Here is a 20,655-nt window from a genome sequence, read left to right on the forward strand (position 1 = left end):
CCTTGGGATTTTATACTGGGTCGAAAAATCTCACAATTATTTATTTTATTATTTATTATATAATGTACAATAAATTGGTCCTGAAAATCAGTGAAATCATGGGACCATCCACAAACCACGATACTATTTTGGACATCTCAACCCCCTAGTGAACAATCACCGTACCCACCCCCTAAATTGTCCACGTGGCCCCCATCCATATTTGACAAGCCTAATATATCCCAATCAATTGGTAATATTTCATTACAAGGTGGTCAAATATTAAAAAAAAAATCAAAATTATTCGCTCTACAGCATTGCCTTGGCGTTCTCGATTGTGAGATTCCTACTCGAAACTAAGTGTCCGAAGGCTTAATTGTTGAGGCAATTGCAAACCTCTTTTTACACCTTAGCTTCCATCCATCCCGGGATTCGAACTGACGACCTTTGAATTGTTAGTCCAAATGCCTTACAGTGACTCCACCGAGGCAGGACCCAGGGAGACGACTCCTACACCTGGACTGAGCTATCGACCTAACCATTTTTTAGGTTAGACCGGGGCCAACATTTACTTCGTGGTCAGACAAATCTCGTTTCGAAAAATGCCACCGGGACCGTCTGGGATCGAACCCAAGCAGACTGGGTGAGATGTAACCAGGCTTACCCCTACACCACGGTCCCGGAGCACGATCAAAGATTAAAGTGTTCATTAATTTTTGTATTGTAACTTGGATTTTGAAACTTAAAGAAATCGAGTTTCAGACAAAAACTAAGATTTAATTTAATTTTTGAATATGTCTGCCACACATTTTTGCTAAAGTGAGTTAATATAAGTTTAGCTTATAAATGAAAAATAAACTACAAAACTAAGTTTTTGAAGACAAATCTTAAATTTTGAGTGCATCATTCCATCTGCAGCCTAACTCACACAGTCGAGCAAGCAGAATTTCCCTCCCGGAGACGCCCGATTTTCCTTCTCTATTGATTTTTCAACAGGTTTCTTCCGGTGCTGCTGCAGCAGCAGTATTTGCACTTTAATTCCGTTCGACAGCTAAACGAAACACTTCTCGAGAGGTGAAATATTTGAATTGTTCAAATCGATTCCGAATCGATGTTGTACCGCGAAGAAACCGACAAACGCGGTTAACGTCATGATTCGAAATCCGGACACTTAGTAGCATATCATTTTTGTTATAGCTGGCAAAAAATCATGTAATAAGTTGGAAATGTAGAAATATCATCAGGATGTAGTATAAACAGTCAGTTTCAAGAACATGCATGCAAAATATGTCTTTACAAACAATTTTTCATCAGAATTTCAAAATTAAGATGACTTGTTGTGCTTCGAATCCCGGACACTGATAAAAGCTGATTCGAAATCCGGACACTTTTGCTTCGAATTCCGGACACTCGATTTTACTTATGAATCGTACAAATTGTAAGTGTAAGTGAATGGCATTCTTTAGGTCTCAAATAAGCTGTTAACATCAAAACATTCGATAGTTTATTTAAAAAATTTTAAGAATTTAAGGAAATTGTAACCATAAATTTCTGCTTTGCCTTCCCGGTGCTTCGAACGCCTATGAAATATTTCAAGTGAAATGTTTCGCATTTTTGGTAAACTTATCATTTTATTGTATTTAATTGTATTGGCATTAACTACAGCGTTCAAACAAACTTTAAATGAAAGTTGATGTTGGAGTTCATCAAATAACACAGTTTTGGCATTCATAATGTGAACTTATATTCAAATAATTGATAAAACAAAATAAAGTGTCCGGGTTTCGAAGCGTCCGGGAATTCGAATCATGACGTTATTTAAAGTTGGAGGTTTCGTCATTCAATAAAAAGAGCACCAGAATTGGCCAGTGTTGCCAGCAAGTGCGGCGCAATAATAGTCACGGCGTTACTTTGCCAACCGAAAACAATTAACAATTAAAATCATAATTGTGATTATGAAAACGGGGGTCCCGTCGAAAATTCAAGGACCTTTGCCAGATGAAAAACCTCGCCGAATAAAGTGTGAAAAGTGCCCATAAAAGTATATGACCCATATTTTGGGCGGGTGGCCCTTCGCGGAGGGGCAAACTTTTATTTAAGAAACGCCTGGCACTTGGAAGTTTAGCTCGTCGGCAGTAAAACTGGTAATGGTAATTTTAATTAGCAGCTTTAAATTTAATCAATGCTTGCTGCTGCCCCCCCCCCCCCTCAAAGGAAGATGGTCATGAGCTTTATTAGTACGCATCGTTTGGTGTGTTTTGGTGGAGTATAATTGGGGGGAAGTAATGTTTGGAAAGGAAACAAAAAACATTTTTCGGCGCAAGCGTCGTAAAGGGATGGAGCGAAAAAAAAAACGATGTCCAGTCTTTGCAGGGGGAGCAAGTAATTTCTGTTTTTTTTGGAGAGTAAAGATTTACTAACGGGAAGTTTTCTCCTCAAAGTTGAGCAGAATAAATTAAAATGTTAACAGCAATAAAGCACTGTTCTGGATATGGCTGTTTTATTATATTATTGGCAGCAGTTTTTTGACATAATTTTAAATATTTTTTTAAAATTAATGTCAGCAGAATGTTGCTTTGAATGAAATTGTTGCTTTGTTGGAAACATTGATAAATACTTCTTCCTATTTGCATTCAAGAAACCTAGCTTTTTTAGATTGATTTAAATACAACTTACTTTCATTAATCTTTTATATGTTTGGTTATCATTCAGTCGTTCCAAGTTATGATTTTTGTTGATGCAAGTTTATGATTTATTATCAATGCTCTATTCACTTTAATTTAAAATATAATGATTTTAGATTGAATGATCAGTAATTGATTGTCAAATATCAGAAAATACTGTAAAACTTGAATTTCTGCATTTTTATACTAACAAAGTATTTTTTCCATCTTTTTACAATAGTTTTAGGTTCACAAATCTGAAAAGTCGTAAAACTTAAGATTTGTTTTGATAGTTGATTGATATTTTGCAAATTTATTATAGAAACATAACTGAGCAATTCTCTACGAAATCGGTCTTTTTCTTAAATTTTAATTTTTGTATTTTTTAATCCGGCTGAAAGCGGTATGCCCAAAGAAGCCATTTTGCATCATTAGTTTGCCCATATAATTTTTTTTTGTCAATAACATTCAATATTACGCCCTTTTAAAATGTTAGTCTTGGTTTAACAATTTTGAAAATATTTTTTTCGAAAGCATCGGAAATTTCACGAATGTTTCATATTTTAACATTGAAAATCGGACCATTAGTTGCTGAGATGTCGACATTAGAAAATGGTGTGTTGTTTGGGTGAGACTCAGAAAACATCAATTTTTCTGTTTTTAAACCTTTGCATGGCAATATCTCAGCAACTAAGGGTCGTATCAACAAAGTTCGAATAAGCAAAACATAGAGAATTTTCTCAGCTTTTAAAAAAAATTTTTTTTCAAAGGTGGGCAAACATGTGCACTAATTTAAAAAAATGAAAAACTTCGACTATTTTCAAAAAAGTCACCTAAAAATGGATTTAACTTGAAAACGGTGCACTTTATCAAAATTGCACTAAAGTACTTTTTGATTGCAAATTTGATTTTACATCGAAAAATGAAGTTGAAAAATTTTTGTGACCAATTTTTCGATTTTTTGAAAAAATCAGTATTGATTCAAAAATTCATAACTCGCTTAAAGATTTTTTGCACAACCTGGAAATTTCTGAAAAGTTGGCCTTTTATGTCCTCTAAAACATATCAAAAAATAAAAAAAAATAAAAATAGTGTTGTTTTGCAAATCAAGTTTTAGTGACAAAAAGTTAAAAAAAAATCACCAAATTTTTTTTACCTTGTATCATTTTTTTTCAGTGTAGTCCTTAGCCATACCTACAACTTTGCCGAAGACACCAAATCGATCAAAAAATTCCTTCAAAAGATACAGACTTTAGAATTTTCATACATCATTTTTGTATGGCCAGCTGCCAAATTTGTATGAAAAATTATATGGACAAACTAATTATGCAAAATGGCTTCTTTGGGCATACCGAAGGCACCAAAAAAGTTTCAGTCGGATGAAAAAATACAAAAAAAATCGAATGACCGAAATCTGAGAGAACTGCTCAACAGTGACAATATACACAGGAAAAAAATAATTGTAATATTCACATCAGAAACATTTTTACACATTGTTGGAAAATTACTCAAAACAAAAAAGAGGAAATATTTAACCATCCTAATTTTCAACCTTACAAAATTCAACATTTTTCACTCTCATATGCACCAAACATTTTGCAACACATTTTTCTTTTTATTTCAAGTTTTTTCTTGAATATATTTATTTTATATATATAAATTTTATATAAGGAAAAAAATCTTCTTCTTTACATATGCCAAAAAGGTCGTTGCAAATAGTCAGCTTTTTACCCGTAAGGCTTTTGCAAAATTAAATCAATGTTTTTGCAATTCTCTTGAATATTGGCTTGAAAAATCAAGGGCAAATAATATATGTATTCCAAATACCTAAAAATTTCAATGGAAATAGACGTGCAATCATATGAAAACAATTTAAAATTAATTTAATATTCATTTCTATTGAATCAACTAAAAAAAACATTCTTGAAACTTTTAATCTGTATATGCATTAGAATTTTAATTAAGGTTGGCATTTGCAATCAAAACACGTTTTGAATAGATTGTTTTGCAGCAACCTTAGCTTAAAACTATAAACATGAAATAAAAATAAATTTGACTCTCCATTTGGTTATTCGAGTTTTTTTCTTTGATTTTTTCTTCCCTAGAAATTTGCCGAGTAATGTTACTTAGAAGTGCCTTAAAATGTGTTTCAACGTAATTTTATTTCTTTTTGTTGCATTCTTTAGACAATTTTAATTATAAATCTGATGATATACTAATTATTATCGCTGAACCAGCCATTCTGAACTGCTTTCGTCAGGACGATGATGTTCTCCGTTTTGCTGCAATTAAAGACCATGCGCGCAAAAGCCATAAAGCACTCATACAACGTCACCCCGCTTTGCACACTCATACACACAAAAAAAAGAAAGGAAAACGCAACCCCAAAAACTCAGCTGTGCTCCTCGAGAGAGGGAAAATCCCTATCGCGCGGGAAAAACTCAACGTACAACACACAGACACAGACAGCAGTCGGGGGAAAATCCCCCATTTTATTTCGTTCATACTTTTCCGACTTGCTTGGGGTGCCGTAGGAAAGGCTGATTGAAGAGGAACTTTGACGGAGGGGAAAGGGGGAGGAAAAACGATGTCGTCATTTATCTTATGCTCAAATGAATAATGGCCGAGCGCGCCAAAGGAGGAGAAACAAAAAGAAGAAGAATCAGCAGCAGCAGAAAAAAACGAGTTCTGACGGGGGTGGAAAAGTCGGAAAATGGCTAAGGCTTTCGGGGATGTGGTGTTGCTTGTTTTGTTGGTTTCACCCAAAAGGTGAGCCGTTCTGTGCGATATATCTCGCTGAAAGAAGTGCGATTTTCAGCGGGCAGATAAAAACGTCTGCACGTGCTTAAGGTGGTGGAGCTTTATTGGCACGGTTTTTTTTTGTTTCTTGGGTAGATTTGCTCTCACCTTTAAGGGTTTGGCTAAACAAAGTGGACTGAAAAATTTCTTTTTTTTTCAATTTTCAGCTGGACTTCCGTACAAAGTCTACTCCGGGCACGATTCAGTCCTAGCGGAAAAGCGAAAGCAGCGACGGATACGAACCACATTTACGTCGGCCCAGCTGAAGGAACTGGAACGAGCCTTCCAGGAGACGCACTATCCAGACATTTACACGAGAGAGGAAATCGCCATGAAGATTGATTTGACTGAGGCTAGAGTTCAGGTGAGTTTCAAAAAAGTTACTTTAACCTTATATTAAATATGAAGAAAGTCTATTTCAGAAGGCTTGACTAAATTTTAATATTTCGATCAGGATGTTTGTGTTTGTGTTGAATCGCTTCATATAGTGGAATAAATCTTTATGTTTAATTTTGAAAGAGAATTTTGACTACCTTGCAGTATACAGAAAAAAAAGTTGAATTTTGGAATGTTGAAAATTTGGTAGGTTGAATATTACCTCTTTATTTGTGTAATATTACATAAAAAATGTGTAAAAATGTGAACCTGATGAATATTCATCAAAAACTGATGAAAATTCATCATTTTCTGGGGTAAAATTTATCATTTATTTTGCCACAAAATCTGTCACCATTTCCTGATGAATATTACCATCATTTTTTTTTCTGTGTACTTTACTCACCAGGGTGCCCAGAATATGGGACTTTTTTTTTAAAAACCTCGCATCACAAAGCTGAATATTGTTCCTTGAGCTTTTTAAGGACTCTGGGTCAAATATGAGCAAAATCGGTCAACATTTACTCGATTGATACACGAAGGTGAATTTTGTATGGGGAAAATCGGAAAAATGTATGAAAACCCCAATATTCCTACTGTTTGTTCTGCGCCATGCGCTAATTCCATCCAAATATTCCCAAAAGTGAGATTCTCATTGGAAATTTAATGCTCCTCGACATACCAAAGCTGTAACACTGGATTCTGAAAAGTTATTAGCGATTGAAAAGTGTATTTTTTGTTTGAAAAACATTTTTTTCATCAGCTTTAGTCTTTAGGTTAATCTCAACCAATTGGGTACTAAAGCCCTATGTAAATTTTTATGTACCACGGTAAAAAAACACGATTAAAAACCATTTCTGATCATTTTTTTCATTTTAACGCAAAAAAAAAATTGGCAAGACAACATTTTTTCGATGGATCAAGTATGGTTTCCTTGGAAAGAGCTGTCAAGTAGGATCTTTTCTTTCAAGGTCCTTCTTGACGAGGTTAATTTTTAAAAATTGATTTAAAAATCCATTCTAAACTCTTTGTGGTCGTACAAAGGGTCATTGTACTCAGAAAAATAAGCTTTATCGCTGTAAAAAATAATATCAGCAATCGAAGCTTCATTTTAGGACCCAATCCCGCTCAAAATTGGTGCAGATGCTTAAAATAACCCGAAAAGCCGTTTTCTGCTTGTGGAGTAAGGGGTTACTTTTTCTGGGCACCTTAATAACGTCATGATTCAAATTCCCGGACGCTTCAAAACCCGGACACTTCATCTTGTTTTATCATTTTTTTGGATATAAGTTCGAATTATGAATGTCAAAACTGTGTTATTTGATGAATTCCAATACCAACATTCATTTAAAGTTTGTTTGAACGCTGTATTTAATGCCAAAACAATTAAATACAATAAAATTATGAGTTTACCAAAAATGCGAAACATTTCACGTGAAATATTTCATTGGCGTTCGAAGCACCGGGAAGGCAAAGCAGAAATTTATGGTTCTGATTTCCTTAAATTCTAGCAAATTTTTATATAAAATATCGATTGTTTCGATGTTAACAGCGCTTATTTGAGACCTAAAGAATGCCATTCACTAACATTTCTGTCCAAATTTGTGTGATTCATTGGCAAAAACGAATGTCCGGAATTTGAAGCATAAGTGTCCGGATTTCGAATCAGCTTTTATCAGTGTCCGGGATTCGAAGCACAACAAGTCATTTTAATTTTCAAATAATGATGAAACATTGTTAGAAAAGACATATTTTGCATGCATTTTCTTGAAACGGGCTGTTTATACTACATCCTTATGATATTTCTACATTTCCAACTTATTACATGATTTTTTGCCAGCTATAACAAAAATGATATGCTGCTAAGTGTCCGGATTTCGAATCATGACGTTACTCACTCAAACCGAGAATACTTCTTTTGTATCGTCAACTGGAGCACATAACCAAATTTCTGAAAACTTTATGAAAACTTTTTGTTTTGCTTTTCTTACTTAGACGGACTTCAATTAATATTTTTCCATTTAGTGAATTTTCACGACAAAAAAATGAATTTTCACGGCATGTCATTTTTAAAATTTTGGAATTATACGGAAATTTCACTGTGTTTAGAGCAATCTATTTAATTTTATCAAAAAAATGTGTTATTTAAGAATAATTGTGTCCAGATAAATTAATTCAAAAGGAAGTAGAGGATAGCAGTAATTCTATTTTTTTTGGAAAGATCCTATAAGCTAGTTTCATATGTTTATAGAACCTTTAAAAAACTCTAGAATCAAGATACAAAATGTAACCCTCTTAAAAATACATTAAAAAAAATCATGACATTATTTTGTTAAATTTTGCATCACTTTAATCCACGATTTAGCTTTTATAATTTTACTGAAATTTTATTTGGAATCTTCTAAAAAATCTGGAATTTTATTTGCTCAAATTTCTCAAAACGAATGACATCCTAATTGACATATTTACCAAAATTAGAATCAGTAAAATAATAGAATTAACATTTTGTTTGTTGACATGGTTCATCAAAAAAGAAATTTCAATATCTCCAAAAAGTTTTGGCAAAATTTTATTCAAAAATATTATTTAAACATCTGTTTATTGATAATTTCAAATAAAATAGAAACACTGAAAATGCTCATCAAATTTTCGCCCAACAGGTTTTGTATTTTAAAACAAATTTCATATCTAATCAAATATTTGTTCAACTCTCCTCACGAAACATGCTAATTTTTTTTTATAGGTAACACAAAACAGTTTTTCTTGTATTTTATTTATATATTTCTGTAAAATTTATTAAATAACGCTGAACAATTATTTAATGGATTTAATAGAGTTTCATAAAACATTAATGAAGTTCTTGCTGAAATTTTGCGTTTTAAACATACATTTTCATGCATAAAACATCCTGAATACCCCGTTATAACATGCATGTTACAACCAAAGCTTATTTCACTGAAAATTTTGATCAATTATCTACAATTCTTTAGACAATATTTATTATAGTTTATTTAGCCATCGTTCGAGTTACAAACTAACATAACCTGCTCTTAACAAATGTTCAAACTATTTCCAAAAATAAACCTGATGTTTTTTCACTCATTCCACAAAATATGAGTTCTAACATTGCATGCCTCTTTTTCAACAATTAAAAATCTTGTGAATTGTTTAAATTTAAAAAATACAATGTTTGAATAAACTGAGGAGCAACTCTTCCACAAATTAAAACGAATTTCACAATATTTACCAAATTTCACGGCTAAGGGCAAATTTCATGGATTACGTTGCTTTCCTGAAAAATCACTAGCCCTAATTAGTTATATTGCAAGCTTGAAAATAAAATTATGCAAATATTCTTTTTCAAAATAATATTTAACACTGAAAAAATGAGACTGTTTCTATCAGTATTTGAAAACTGATGGAATATTAGTGACTGTTAAAAATCGTTTACTTTTTGAAGAAGTATTGTCATTTTTTAAATTAAAATTCAACTTATTGTTGCCGTGCCTTGATAACGAAGAATATTTTTGTAAATTTGTGGCACTTGATTAAAAATAAATTTAGAATGCAGTTCTTTTTCACTAAACTATTGATTGAATTTATCTAGGAATACATTTGTCTTAATCTAATAGTTTTCTCATATTTCTCTGTGCATTTTGGTTTTTCTAGTTCGAAATCATTAAAAAATATATAAACCTAGACATTGCTGGGATTCCTATCTTGTCAAATCAAGAGTTGTATCATTATAAATGATAATAATCTAAATGTTTACATGTATCTTGAAGCTCTTCAGTTGACCCAATCCATCAAAAGTTCATAAATCACCAAAAATGATGAACCCAGCACCCACTGCCCGTTCACACGATTCTCACTTTTCAACTAACCTACAAACTCTCCCACCACCCAAGTCCAAGTAAAGTGAATCGATTTGCCGCACTTGTTTCACGCCCTCTCAACAGAACTGAACCCTCGCCAAGTGCCGTCCCTAAATCCCGCACCAAATTGAAATTCGATACACTTGAAACTTGGCCCGTGCTGGTGTCATACATTGAGACATCATGATAATCATTGTCACCCTGTTGATCGAGATCATAAAACAATCTAAAGCTTAAGGGTGGGTGGTTTGTTCCTTGGGGAAAAGTTTCGACGTGGGAAACTATGTTCCACCAACGGCGATTCCAATTTGCTGCGGTGAAATATTACTTCCCAAAGAGGCTACCAAGTTGCCGGTAATCAATCATATTCTTTCCTCTTGTTCCAGCCTAGTTACTCTGAGTGGGATGTGAACTAGGAAGTTGCTAGCCTGCTACTTCCGAAGGAGATTTAGTGCGATTTGATGAAGTGGGTGTGCGTAAAAGTGGGTGATTCTTAGGTCACTAGATTGATGTAGTTGGGCAATGTTATTTTCATCTTAAATTTGCCGTAAATGTAAGGGATTCAATTTGGTCGAGTTCATCCGAAACACCTTTAAGGGTATAAAAACGCACCTGATCCCTCTTCTGTCCCACCATATATGACATGATTTTTATTGCTCGGATCATCAAAAACACGCCGTTTTTCGACCCGAGATTGCCGCTGGAAAAAAAGGAGACGGTCTAGGTTCCCACCGTTTGCTCACGACCCTGCCGTGTCGAGTAGGGGTGACAAATTTACAACCCTCGAAGTTGCTCTTTTTTTTACGGACCGACACATATTGCCCCGTGAAATAGGCAATCAAGTGGATGAGCCATAGATGGCGGCACTGTCGTCGTCCTTTCGCACTTAACCCAAATGGGTCGAGCGCCTGAGAGTATGCAACACTGAGAAGACCTGAAAACGAGGTGCCATACCAGCTATGAAATATTGAATAGGGCACGTGTCATAAATAATGGATTTTTATTCGCCTCGTACCGCCTCTGGGCTGGGGGTCTCGCACCCAATCCCTGGGACCATCGTCGTCGGCGACGTCGACGGAACGGTTCCAGATCGCCAGACCGTTGTGCGTGGTGCGTAGTGAGTGGTGGTCAGACAGATGGGATTTTTCCCTCGTTATCATTCCTTTTTTCTTGTTTTGGGATCAGGAAGTCGCACGCTGTGAGTGCCTTCGATGACGGAAGCGTTTTGTCTATCCCTTGGATCGCCCTGTCCAAAAAGGTAAAATTTTCACCCACTTCTTGGCTTGACTTTGTTCGCTAAGGGGCCGCCTCGTAGGGTGGTAGCAACTGGTGGAACGAATTTAATCAATCAAGATCGTGCACAGCATCCTCTTTGGGTCTGGAAGTGGGTTGTTTTGGCTTCGAGGCAAGATGGCAAGGGATGGCAAATGGATTACATGATGAATCCGTCCCCTTCTCCCCGCTTGCTCCGGAAGGAGATCACGCTGTATTATCTGATGTTTTGGCGGATTTAGCGGGAATGTTACAAGAGTGGTTGAGATAATCCCGGGGTTGTGACGTCTTCCAACCAGGTGTCAATGGTAATTTATTATCGAATAGAGTTTATTTTTGCTGAAAATTGTTGAATAGCACCAAACAACTGCAATCTCCCAAAAAAATCCAGTAAAATCTCACATCGCAGTTTAGAAAGATACCCCGTGACAGGTGGTTCAGTCCCGTTACAAGTCACGTGCATCGTCACTGTCGCCGTCCTGATTGATGTGCAACACGCGTCACCATCATCCTCGTTGTGTTCGGAACAAAGATGCAATTTTGGTGCATCCGTTACGATGACTTTGACATTCGACGTTTAGTTAGTTTAGGCTCGTTGCGACACCTGTTTCGGGGACATGATTCGATTAACGGGAAATCCCCGCGGGATTGATGGTGCTTAAACGTAACTGTGTCTGGCTAGGAATAAACTGAGAAGTGGTTGGTCGCACAGTGCAAACAATTTTAAGGTTATGTTGTTCTAAATTTAGGCTTCCGCAGCACAAAAGAAGCACAAACGCACTTGACGGAAAAGCCTATCCATTAGGGCGATCATTGTTAGTTGTACCCTTGAACCATTGTGTTTTGTCAGCATTACTGTACATTGTTATGTTTTAATTACATTACGACAATATTATTCCCAATTTTGGTCTGGAACCGTACAGCCAACTGTCTACGGAGAGGCAATCGAATAATGGTGGTCTCGGTGACAATGTTGGGAAGAAACATTATAGCCACCGTGGCTTTGAGACTAATGTAAATACTGGAGGGTGTCATCTTGGAGATTCTCCCATTTCACGGCTGAACAAATTTATATGGACTACTTTAAAGATAGCAAAACGATAACGAAATAAATATGTTCTATTTCAGAGCGTAAACAATGTATGAAAATAAGAAAGGTACAATTTTTATCACACAATTATGTTAAAAAGCAAAATGTGTGTTTATAGTTTTATCGAAACCAAATAAAAAACTATTTTTCAACTTGTGACTTCTTAGAAGTTTGAGTTAAAAATAGTAGTTTATGCAACAAGTTGCAAAAAGAGGATTTTTTCAGCACGAGTCGTACATTTATCGAACGAGGTTCACCGAGTTTACGGGGACGGGGCCTATAATTTTATTCAATTCAATTCAATTCGGTTTTATTTGTGAATAATCCAAGTTACAATGAGTTCATTTAGGTATATAACAGAGTTTTGGTGTTCCTTTCAGCTGTGTTTTACATCGTAATTCAATCGAAAAATTATTACTTATAACTATGGAATTGACAAGAGTAAGAAAAAGTTTTCAAAAAACTTACAGAAAGTGCAATGGGAAAAGGATAGATAAAGAGAAAGCTTAAAACTAGATCACAGACAAAAATAATCAATTATAGATGTGCTTGATCATCAGCTCCCCGAGGGCCAGAAATTGCTCCGCCTTGTTACGGCAGCTCCGAAACCGCGTCATCATCTCCCGCGAGAGCAAAGAACTCCGGCAGGGTAAAGAGATCTTCCCCGGTGACTCCTTGCTGGGCCGCATCGCCGCTACCGGCAGCGACCACGCTGGCAAACGAACGCCCCCATCCAGGAGGGATCGCTGGGTTGTCCGCTGGAACCGTAGGCTGTCCAGCTGCAGGAACGGCTGCGCTCGTACTTCGCTGAGGAGGGTGGGCTTTCTTCTTCCTCTTTTCCTGCTCCTCGAGGTAGGCCTTGCGCGCGACGCATCCGCGGTAATTGCCGGTATGGTTGCCGTCACAGTTCGCGCACTTTACGCGCGGCTTGGTGTGTTCTGCCTTGTCCCCCAAGTCCGCCTTTCGTGGCAGTGCGCACGCCTCGGAGAGGTGTGATTCACCGCACTTCACGCAGCGGGGCCGGAGGTTGCAGTTCCGCGAGCCGTGGCCGAATTTCTGGCAACGGTGGCATTGCGCTACGTCCGTCGGGTTTTTGGAGTAAAACCGCCAGTTTACCCAAAAACCGTCCAACGTCTTAGTCCGCCGCAGGTCTTGGATCTTGACGGTGCCGCGGTCGAAGTACAACAGGTACAGAGTGTGCACACCCGTGACCGTTGTCTTGCGCGAGAGCACTTTAATCTCCCGCGGTTTTATTCCGGCGTTCGAGAGGTGTCGCTTCAGGTCGGCGATCGGACGGTCTTGGTAACCCTGCAAGACGACCTTAACAGGGGGCTTCTCTGGGTCGTATGTGTAGAAGTTGAAGTTGCTACGCTTCAGTTCTTCAAGCACCAGGTCGAAATCTTTTTTGCTCAGTGTAATCACTTGCACTGCCGACTTACCGATTTTCAGACAATATCCGAGGCCTTCCAGCAACTCGTCAACATCGTCCGCCAACGTGTCCAAAACAAAAATTGGAGGTGGTCTACGTTCCGCTGGAGAGTTGTTCTTTTTTGACGTCGGCACTTTTTTCCGTGCACGATCATCATCGTCGTCGTCGTCGTCGGTAGTGCTGCTACCGTCAGAGATGTTATTTTCTTCATCGTCGCTCAGCATCTGGAACTCGTTCCTGATGGGGATGTTGGCGGATGTTGATGTGCCACTGGTCGTGGCACCGGAAGTACCGGAACGGGTTCGCACTGGTGATCTCGGAACATATCCGGGATGTAGTAACTTTTGTCGATGCCTTTGCGCTCACTCTCCCTGCGCGATGGCGGTCGACACGGCGTTGGTTTGTTTACCTTTTTGCACACGGCCGGTAGACGAACTTCGCGGGTTTTCGAGGCCGCACTCGAACTGCCACGGCCACGGCCGGCCCTTGGCATGCTGCTAGAGCAAACTCGCGGCTAATCACGGTAAATTACGGCGAAAAATTTCGAAAAAACGATGGAGCACTGAGCACTTGACTGCTGCTTGCACTCGTGCGTACACGGAGGTGGTATAATTTTAAAACACCAAAATTCACGGAAATTCCACGGAACGTGAACAATGATAAAAATATCGGCGCTGGCCATTTTCATTTGCTTCACTTATAAAGTCACGTGTAAAGAAACTTGAGTAAACCAACCTTTCCAAAATTTTGTTAAAAAAGGTCCAAGGAGTTTTAAAAATAATCAGAACATCATTGAATCGTTTACAAAACTCAAATAACGCTTGTAAGCCGTTTTCAATATGTTTTGTAATGTTTATTTTCTTTTACAGCCATTTTGTAATAATTTTGACTTCTTGACTTGAGCAATTCTTTACGAAATCGGCCGATTTCGACCATTTTTATTTTTTGTTTTTTTTTATTTGTCTCAAACTTTGTGGGGGCCTTTCCTATGACCAAAGAAGCTATTTTGTGTCGTTGGTGTACCCATACCAGTGTCCAAAGAGATTTGTGACTTGTATGGGTGAACCAATGACACAAAATAGCTTCTTTAATCATAGGGAAGGCCCCCACAAAGTTTGAGCCAAATAAAAAAAATACAAATAAAATACATTTCCGGTTTTGATAAAGAGTTGCTCACTTAGGCAAATATTGACAGAAACATAGCAGCAATGATATTCCAGCATCCAAGGGTACTGATTTTCGGCTCAAAGATCAGAAATCACTCACTCATCGCCGAATGAAACTTTGCAGACTGTAGCGCGCAACCATTCGCGAGCGAACACGACCGGCTTCTTGGTCCGTCGACCCGAGTCACTAACAAATGTGTTCAGAGAGGCGAGAATCTAACAAAATACCAGCGAGGTGCTTACTTGGCCTGCACTACAACAGTTTGCCGTCAATTTATATTTGGCATGGTGGAAATTGCTGTCAAATGTGACTTTGATGTTACAAAATTGCGAAACCTTTTTGATAACATTGATTTTAATGAACGATAAAAACAATATTTCGAGTCAACTTTGAGTGAAATAGCGCAATCAGTCTCTCTGAGCCATTCGCTGTACTACTCGATTGGAGTGAGAGAGAGAGAGAGCAAAGAGAGCGTATTCAGTAGCGAATGGTGTGGAAGTGACTAACTGTAGGATACAGAGCAGTTTTTTCGTCGCGTTCGATTTGTGATCGCGAGGTAATTAGTCTTTTTGGAGCAAAAGTATATTTATTCTACAAATCAGGCTAATAACCATAAATTTTGGATTTTTATATTTTTTTGTAGAATTTGTGATGAATGAGAAATGAGATTGGATACACAAAAAAGTTGCATTTCAAGGCTTTTCACGGAAAGTTCGTGAAATCGTGAAAATACACTAACTGTAGTCACAATGTATGTGTCTCATAATACATAATTTATTTTATAAATAGATATTGTACGTGATTATTACATTACAATATAGAGATTATAACATTTTTCGAATCTGATATTTGTAAATTCAACTGCATATCTCTTTTGAAATTCAATTAGGTTCAATTTATGAGAAAATGACTCCCACAAGTAGAAAATTGCTTTTTTTTGGATTAGGCGGTAAAACAAAAAAATAATACAAAAATGACTTTTTTAAATCACTTATAACTATTCAGGTTGAAGTTGTACAGCTTTGGTCTATTCAACAAAGTTGTAAAACATTAAATTTTTCTTTGGGAATTTCGTTTTGAAGAAAATTTAAATGAAAACAGCACAACATGCTGGACAAATCATAGGAAAACTAGTTTCATTATACATTTTTCTGATGTTTCTCCTTCAAACTTCACCCACGAGTAACAATGGGGTTATTATTGACCAATTCTGCTCACATTTGGCTCAGAGGCTAAAAATAGGCCAGGGAACAATATAAAGCTTGTGGAGCAAAGTTGTGTAACAAAGTTTTATATTTTGAGCATCATGAAATCAAGTATACTTTTTATAAACTACAGATACTCAATCAAAACTACTTGAATCAAAATACAAATATGATAACAAAATTTCAAAATAATAAAAATCCTATAACTTAGAGCTGCATCGTCATCCAAACATTCCCATGAATCCAAACTGTCACTTTTCCCCGACCAGTAACTCTTCGTTTCCCACTCGATTTTGATTTATTTCAATTATCATGTTTTGTGCCCTGATGCAATCTGCTCTCTGCGGGAAACCACCAGCTCAGACCACCAGACCCGGACCGCAAATAAACACAGATTTGTTTTAAAATATTCACTGCACCAATGTACCGAGTCTGTACCGCAACACACCTCGACCCCCCAAATTATTCCCATCAACAACCTTTCCAATCAATCGCGTCTGAAACACACTCGTAAATAATTATTTGCGCCCACTTCCAACCCCCCGAAAGTGATTGACTCGCCATCAATTTATCGCACGCCCAGTTCAATAAACTACCTGTGCTGTTTTTCGCCAAATAAAAAAAACACAGCAAAAAATGCAACTAGTGACCACCCCCAACTTCACCCAAATCACCACCCTCCCTTGTCGTCACCAGCCGAAAATACATTCCGGTCCCAATTCGAACAACAACATAAAAAAAACTGCTGAATTGTTTTCCCAAAATTCCAATTTCATTTCACAAATGGAAATATATTGGATCAGGTGTGTCACCCGGGGAATATCGTGGGGGTGGCAACTTAAAACAGTGCACCGAAAATTTTAATATCAATAATCGATTCGCATCAGCGCATCATAACTCATAACTCGCTGTTTGTGTGTGTGTGTGCGCACGCGAGAGAGATTGAGTGGGTGGATCCACCCACCCACCTGTCAAACGTAGCGAGTAGGAGGGGGAAGGGAGTGCGCTTTTTGTTGACAAACAATAATGCGTATTGATTAATGGAGAGAGCAGAGCGCAAAGTACTGACTGTTTGCTGGCGTCAACTTTTGCGCCGGATTCCGTGTGCTCGCTGCACCGGGAGTCGGAGTCGGATTCGCGGCAGCGCGTTCTGTTGGATATAATGTGGCGTAATTGAATTGGAAATTCAATTCAATTTGCAATTTTCGAACCGATTTTCGCACTGGAAGCCGAGGTTGTGTGTGTTTGGAACTTGAGGATGAGTGCCGATCGGTTGCAAATGATGTGATTATGGAACTGTTTGGGCGATGGGTGGAAATTATTGAACAAATAGTTTCAGTCAACTTTTCTTTTTTTTGTAAATTTAAGACATACATATTATGAAATTCTGTCATCAGGGGTGACATTAGGTCTGGGGGTTTAGATTGGGTAATACACAAATGCTGAAATTTGTCTGACTCAATTTCTCCTCCCAAAAACGATGTCACCCATGAGACGGTACTTTTGAACAGTTTGAAAATTTAAAGAATTCTTGAAACAGGCTTAAAACATATATTTGAATATTCAAGCAGTTATGAACATAAATTTTATGATAAGGCTAATACAAAATACGTACGAAAAAATTAGGGGAAAACATATTAAAAAAAAACTTCATAATTTCAAAGGAATTTTAAGTGCAATCAACTGAAATCAATTTAAAATGCATTCCCCTGCGTTTAAATCATTTTCAGCATGTTTGGATTCATTAAAAATCTTTTTTTCAATTCCGTCGTGGAACTACTTACTATTCCTGTCATTCTTGAACGACGAAATAGCCTACTTTTCTGTACCAAAAATAACAGAATCGAATAGCAACACTTTTCAAAATAAATGCAGAAAAGTTCTACTTTTCAGCACTGATATGGGTGCTGAAAAGTTTAACTTTTCAGCACTTGTTTCAAAAAGTAACACTTTTCAAAAAAAAAATATTTAAATGATTTATTGACAAAATACATGAAAATCAATGGGTGGAACAACGATTTTTTTAAATTGCATTTTACACTAGTTTGGTTGTTTTATCATCAATAGTTTTCAACAATTGTATGATTAAAAGCCGGCATTTTTTTTTTTGCAAAAATAAAAAAAATCTGTGGTGCTTTACATTGAAAAAATCAGAATTCAAATAGTAGTTTATGCAACAAGTTGCAAATCTTAATTTTTTCAGCACTCGTTGTATTTATCCAACTCGGTGAACCTCGTTGGATAAATGAACGACTTGTGCTGAAAAAATCCTTTTTTTGAAACATGTTGCATTAACTACTACACTCAACCCCCGGTGGTTGGTCACTTTTTCGTTTGACACTTTTTTAGTTTGTACCCCGTTGGTTGGTCAAAGTCAAACTAAAAAGTGACGAACTGTCACTTTTTACACGGCGCTCACGCACACTATCAAAACAAACGTTTGATAGTGTGTGTGAACTCCGTGTAAATGGGGTGTCAAACTAAAAGGTGACCCCGTTCGTTTGACAACAGTTGGTGTCAAACCATCGGGGTTTGAGTATATTTGAATTCAGAACTTTTTCGATGCATAGCATCACAGATGTTTTTTTTTGCAAAATCTTTGGACTTCTTTAAATCTTACAATTCTTGAAAAAAAATTTAATTAAAATTTAAGTTGGATTTAAAGACATCTATTGAATGTTTTTCCAAAGTATATTAAACTTTTCCATCTATTTTATCAAAGTAAAAAAAAAAAAACAAAAAAAACTGGTTAGAAATCATGCAAATAACATATTTTCAACCGTAACCAATTTACTCATTTTTAATGCGATTTCCAGAACACTCTTCCAATCAAAATAACGCTGGTCTGCTGCTCAATATTTTAAAGGCACTTTTGAAAAATAAATCTTTTTTTAATCAAGCCACTAACTCATTCAATACTACTGTAAAATACTTCCGCAATGTTTTGATAAAAAATAAAATTGAATTCTAAACATATTGAAATTCATCATCAACAAGTTAAAGAAAATGTAATAATTCATTTGGAAATGATAACATACTCTATGTGTGACTTTATCTCTAAAAATATATGTATTCACATCTTTTTTGTACAATTTCACACATTCCTCATAACTTGAGGTAAAATTACATCAAACTTAAAGTAACATTCACCAATCAAACTATTAAACCTTGAATCAAAGTTTTTTACAAAAAAAAAAACAATATTTAAAAAATATGGCTCGGCGGAGAAATGCATATTCATTAGGACGTAACAAAAATGACTTTTTGACGGGCATTCAAGGGTTGATAACTTCACCGGATCCTGAAAAAATTAATATTTTTTCACAACATATTTCTTAAAGACTTTCTGTAAAAAATGTGTGATTTAACATAAGGAACTGGTAGAATTTTCACCGTATTCATTGAATTTTAAATTTTTACGCAATAATTTAGGCAAAATTACATAAAAGAGGTAATATTCAACCATCGACGGTTCCACCAGCCAAAATTCTACAGTTTTTGTAATAAATATCATCAATTTCAATAAGGCAAAATAACATCAAGTTAAGACATCAAAAGTTTTATTAAATCATTGATTTCGTAATTCATATCATTTTCTATAATCATAAAAAAAAGTATTAAAAATCCTTATTATTTGCATATCCATGCAACATAAATACCAAATTGAGTTATCCCGGGCAAACGGTAATAACAAAATTCATGCCATTTCAATAACAAATACTGTTAAAATAACAGAAAGTGTTATGGAAACTTCTTGAAAAATCCATGTTTGCATAAGGGTTTATGTTATCATAACAAAATTTGTTATTGGTGTGATATTTGTTGAAAGCCAAACGAATTTGGGAATAACATTATTTGTTATGGAAGAATACCTCCAACTGTTATTGGGATGATCGGATTAGTTGTTAAAATAACAAAGATTTGTTCGAAGAATAACTTAAGATGTTATAAGTCTGTTATTTCAATAACAATCCAATAACAAAAAAAAATCATAACGGTGAATAACAAAACTTGTTATAAATAACATAAAATGTTATTGGACTAGTATTTTCAAATAACACAAAATGTTATTCCGAAGTTATTTCCGTCTGATCGGGATCTGAATCATTTTTTTTCAAAAATGTTATAAATACTTAATTTAAATCTATAAGCTGAAATAGTGTTTTATGCAACAAGTTGCAAAAAGAGGATTTTTTCAGCACGAGTCGTACATTTATCCAACGAGGTTCACCGAGTTGGATAAATACGAAGAGTGCTGAAAAAATCAAGTTTTGCAACGAGTTCCATACACCATTTTTTGCAATTCCAAAAAACACACACTGGTTAAAATTTTATGTAAAATTTACATGCATTTTGTCAATAAATCGTTTGAATCAAAAAAATGTTGAAAAGTGTTATTTTTCGAAACAAGTGCATCCATTTGACAACCATTTGAGTGCTGAAAAGTAGAACTTTTCAGTATTTATTTTGAAAAGTGTTGCTATTCGATTTTCTTATTTTTGGTACAGAAAAGTAGGCTATTTCGTCGTTCAAGAATGACAGGAAAAGTAAATAGTTTCACGACGGAATTGCAAAAAATCTATTTAAATCACTTATGAGGGACTATAATTTAATGATTAAGTGCTAAAAATCACATCGACATAAATTCCTCGTTTTGCTTACATAATTTTCAGGGCTCCTTTTTTATTTTAAAATCAATATAAGGAAATCATCTTTCGTTTGTTTCGCATACCAAGGATAAAAGCATTTTTTATATATTTTAGCAGGTATTTCAGTAGAAAAATCACAAAAGGTCGTCCAG

At 36.0% G+C, this 20,655-nt stretch overlaps 1 protein-coding gene across 1 annotated transcript in view; it reads left to right on the forward strand.

Moving 5' to 3' along the window:
- LOC6040957 (paired mesoderm homeobox protein 2B) overlaps positions 1 to 20,655 on the forward strand; it is a 65,351-nt gene that overhangs the window by 19,598 nt on the left and 25,098 nt on the right. Inside the window, exon 2 of the mRNA XM_038257677.1 lies at positions 5,609 to 5,805. Within this exon, the coding sequence (XP_038113605.1) occupies positions 5,609 to 5,805 (197 nt within the window). The remainder of the gene's footprint in view (positions 1 to 5,608; positions 5,806 to 20,655) is intronic.

The sequence above is a fragment of the Culex quinquefasciatus genome, chromosome 2 (genome assembly GCF_015732765.1).
Source record: "Culex quinquefasciatus strain JHB chromosome 2, VPISU_Cqui_1.0_pri_paternal, whole genome shotgun sequence".
NCBI lineage: Eukaryota > Metazoa > Arthropoda > Insecta > Diptera > Culicidae > Culex > Culex quinquefasciatus.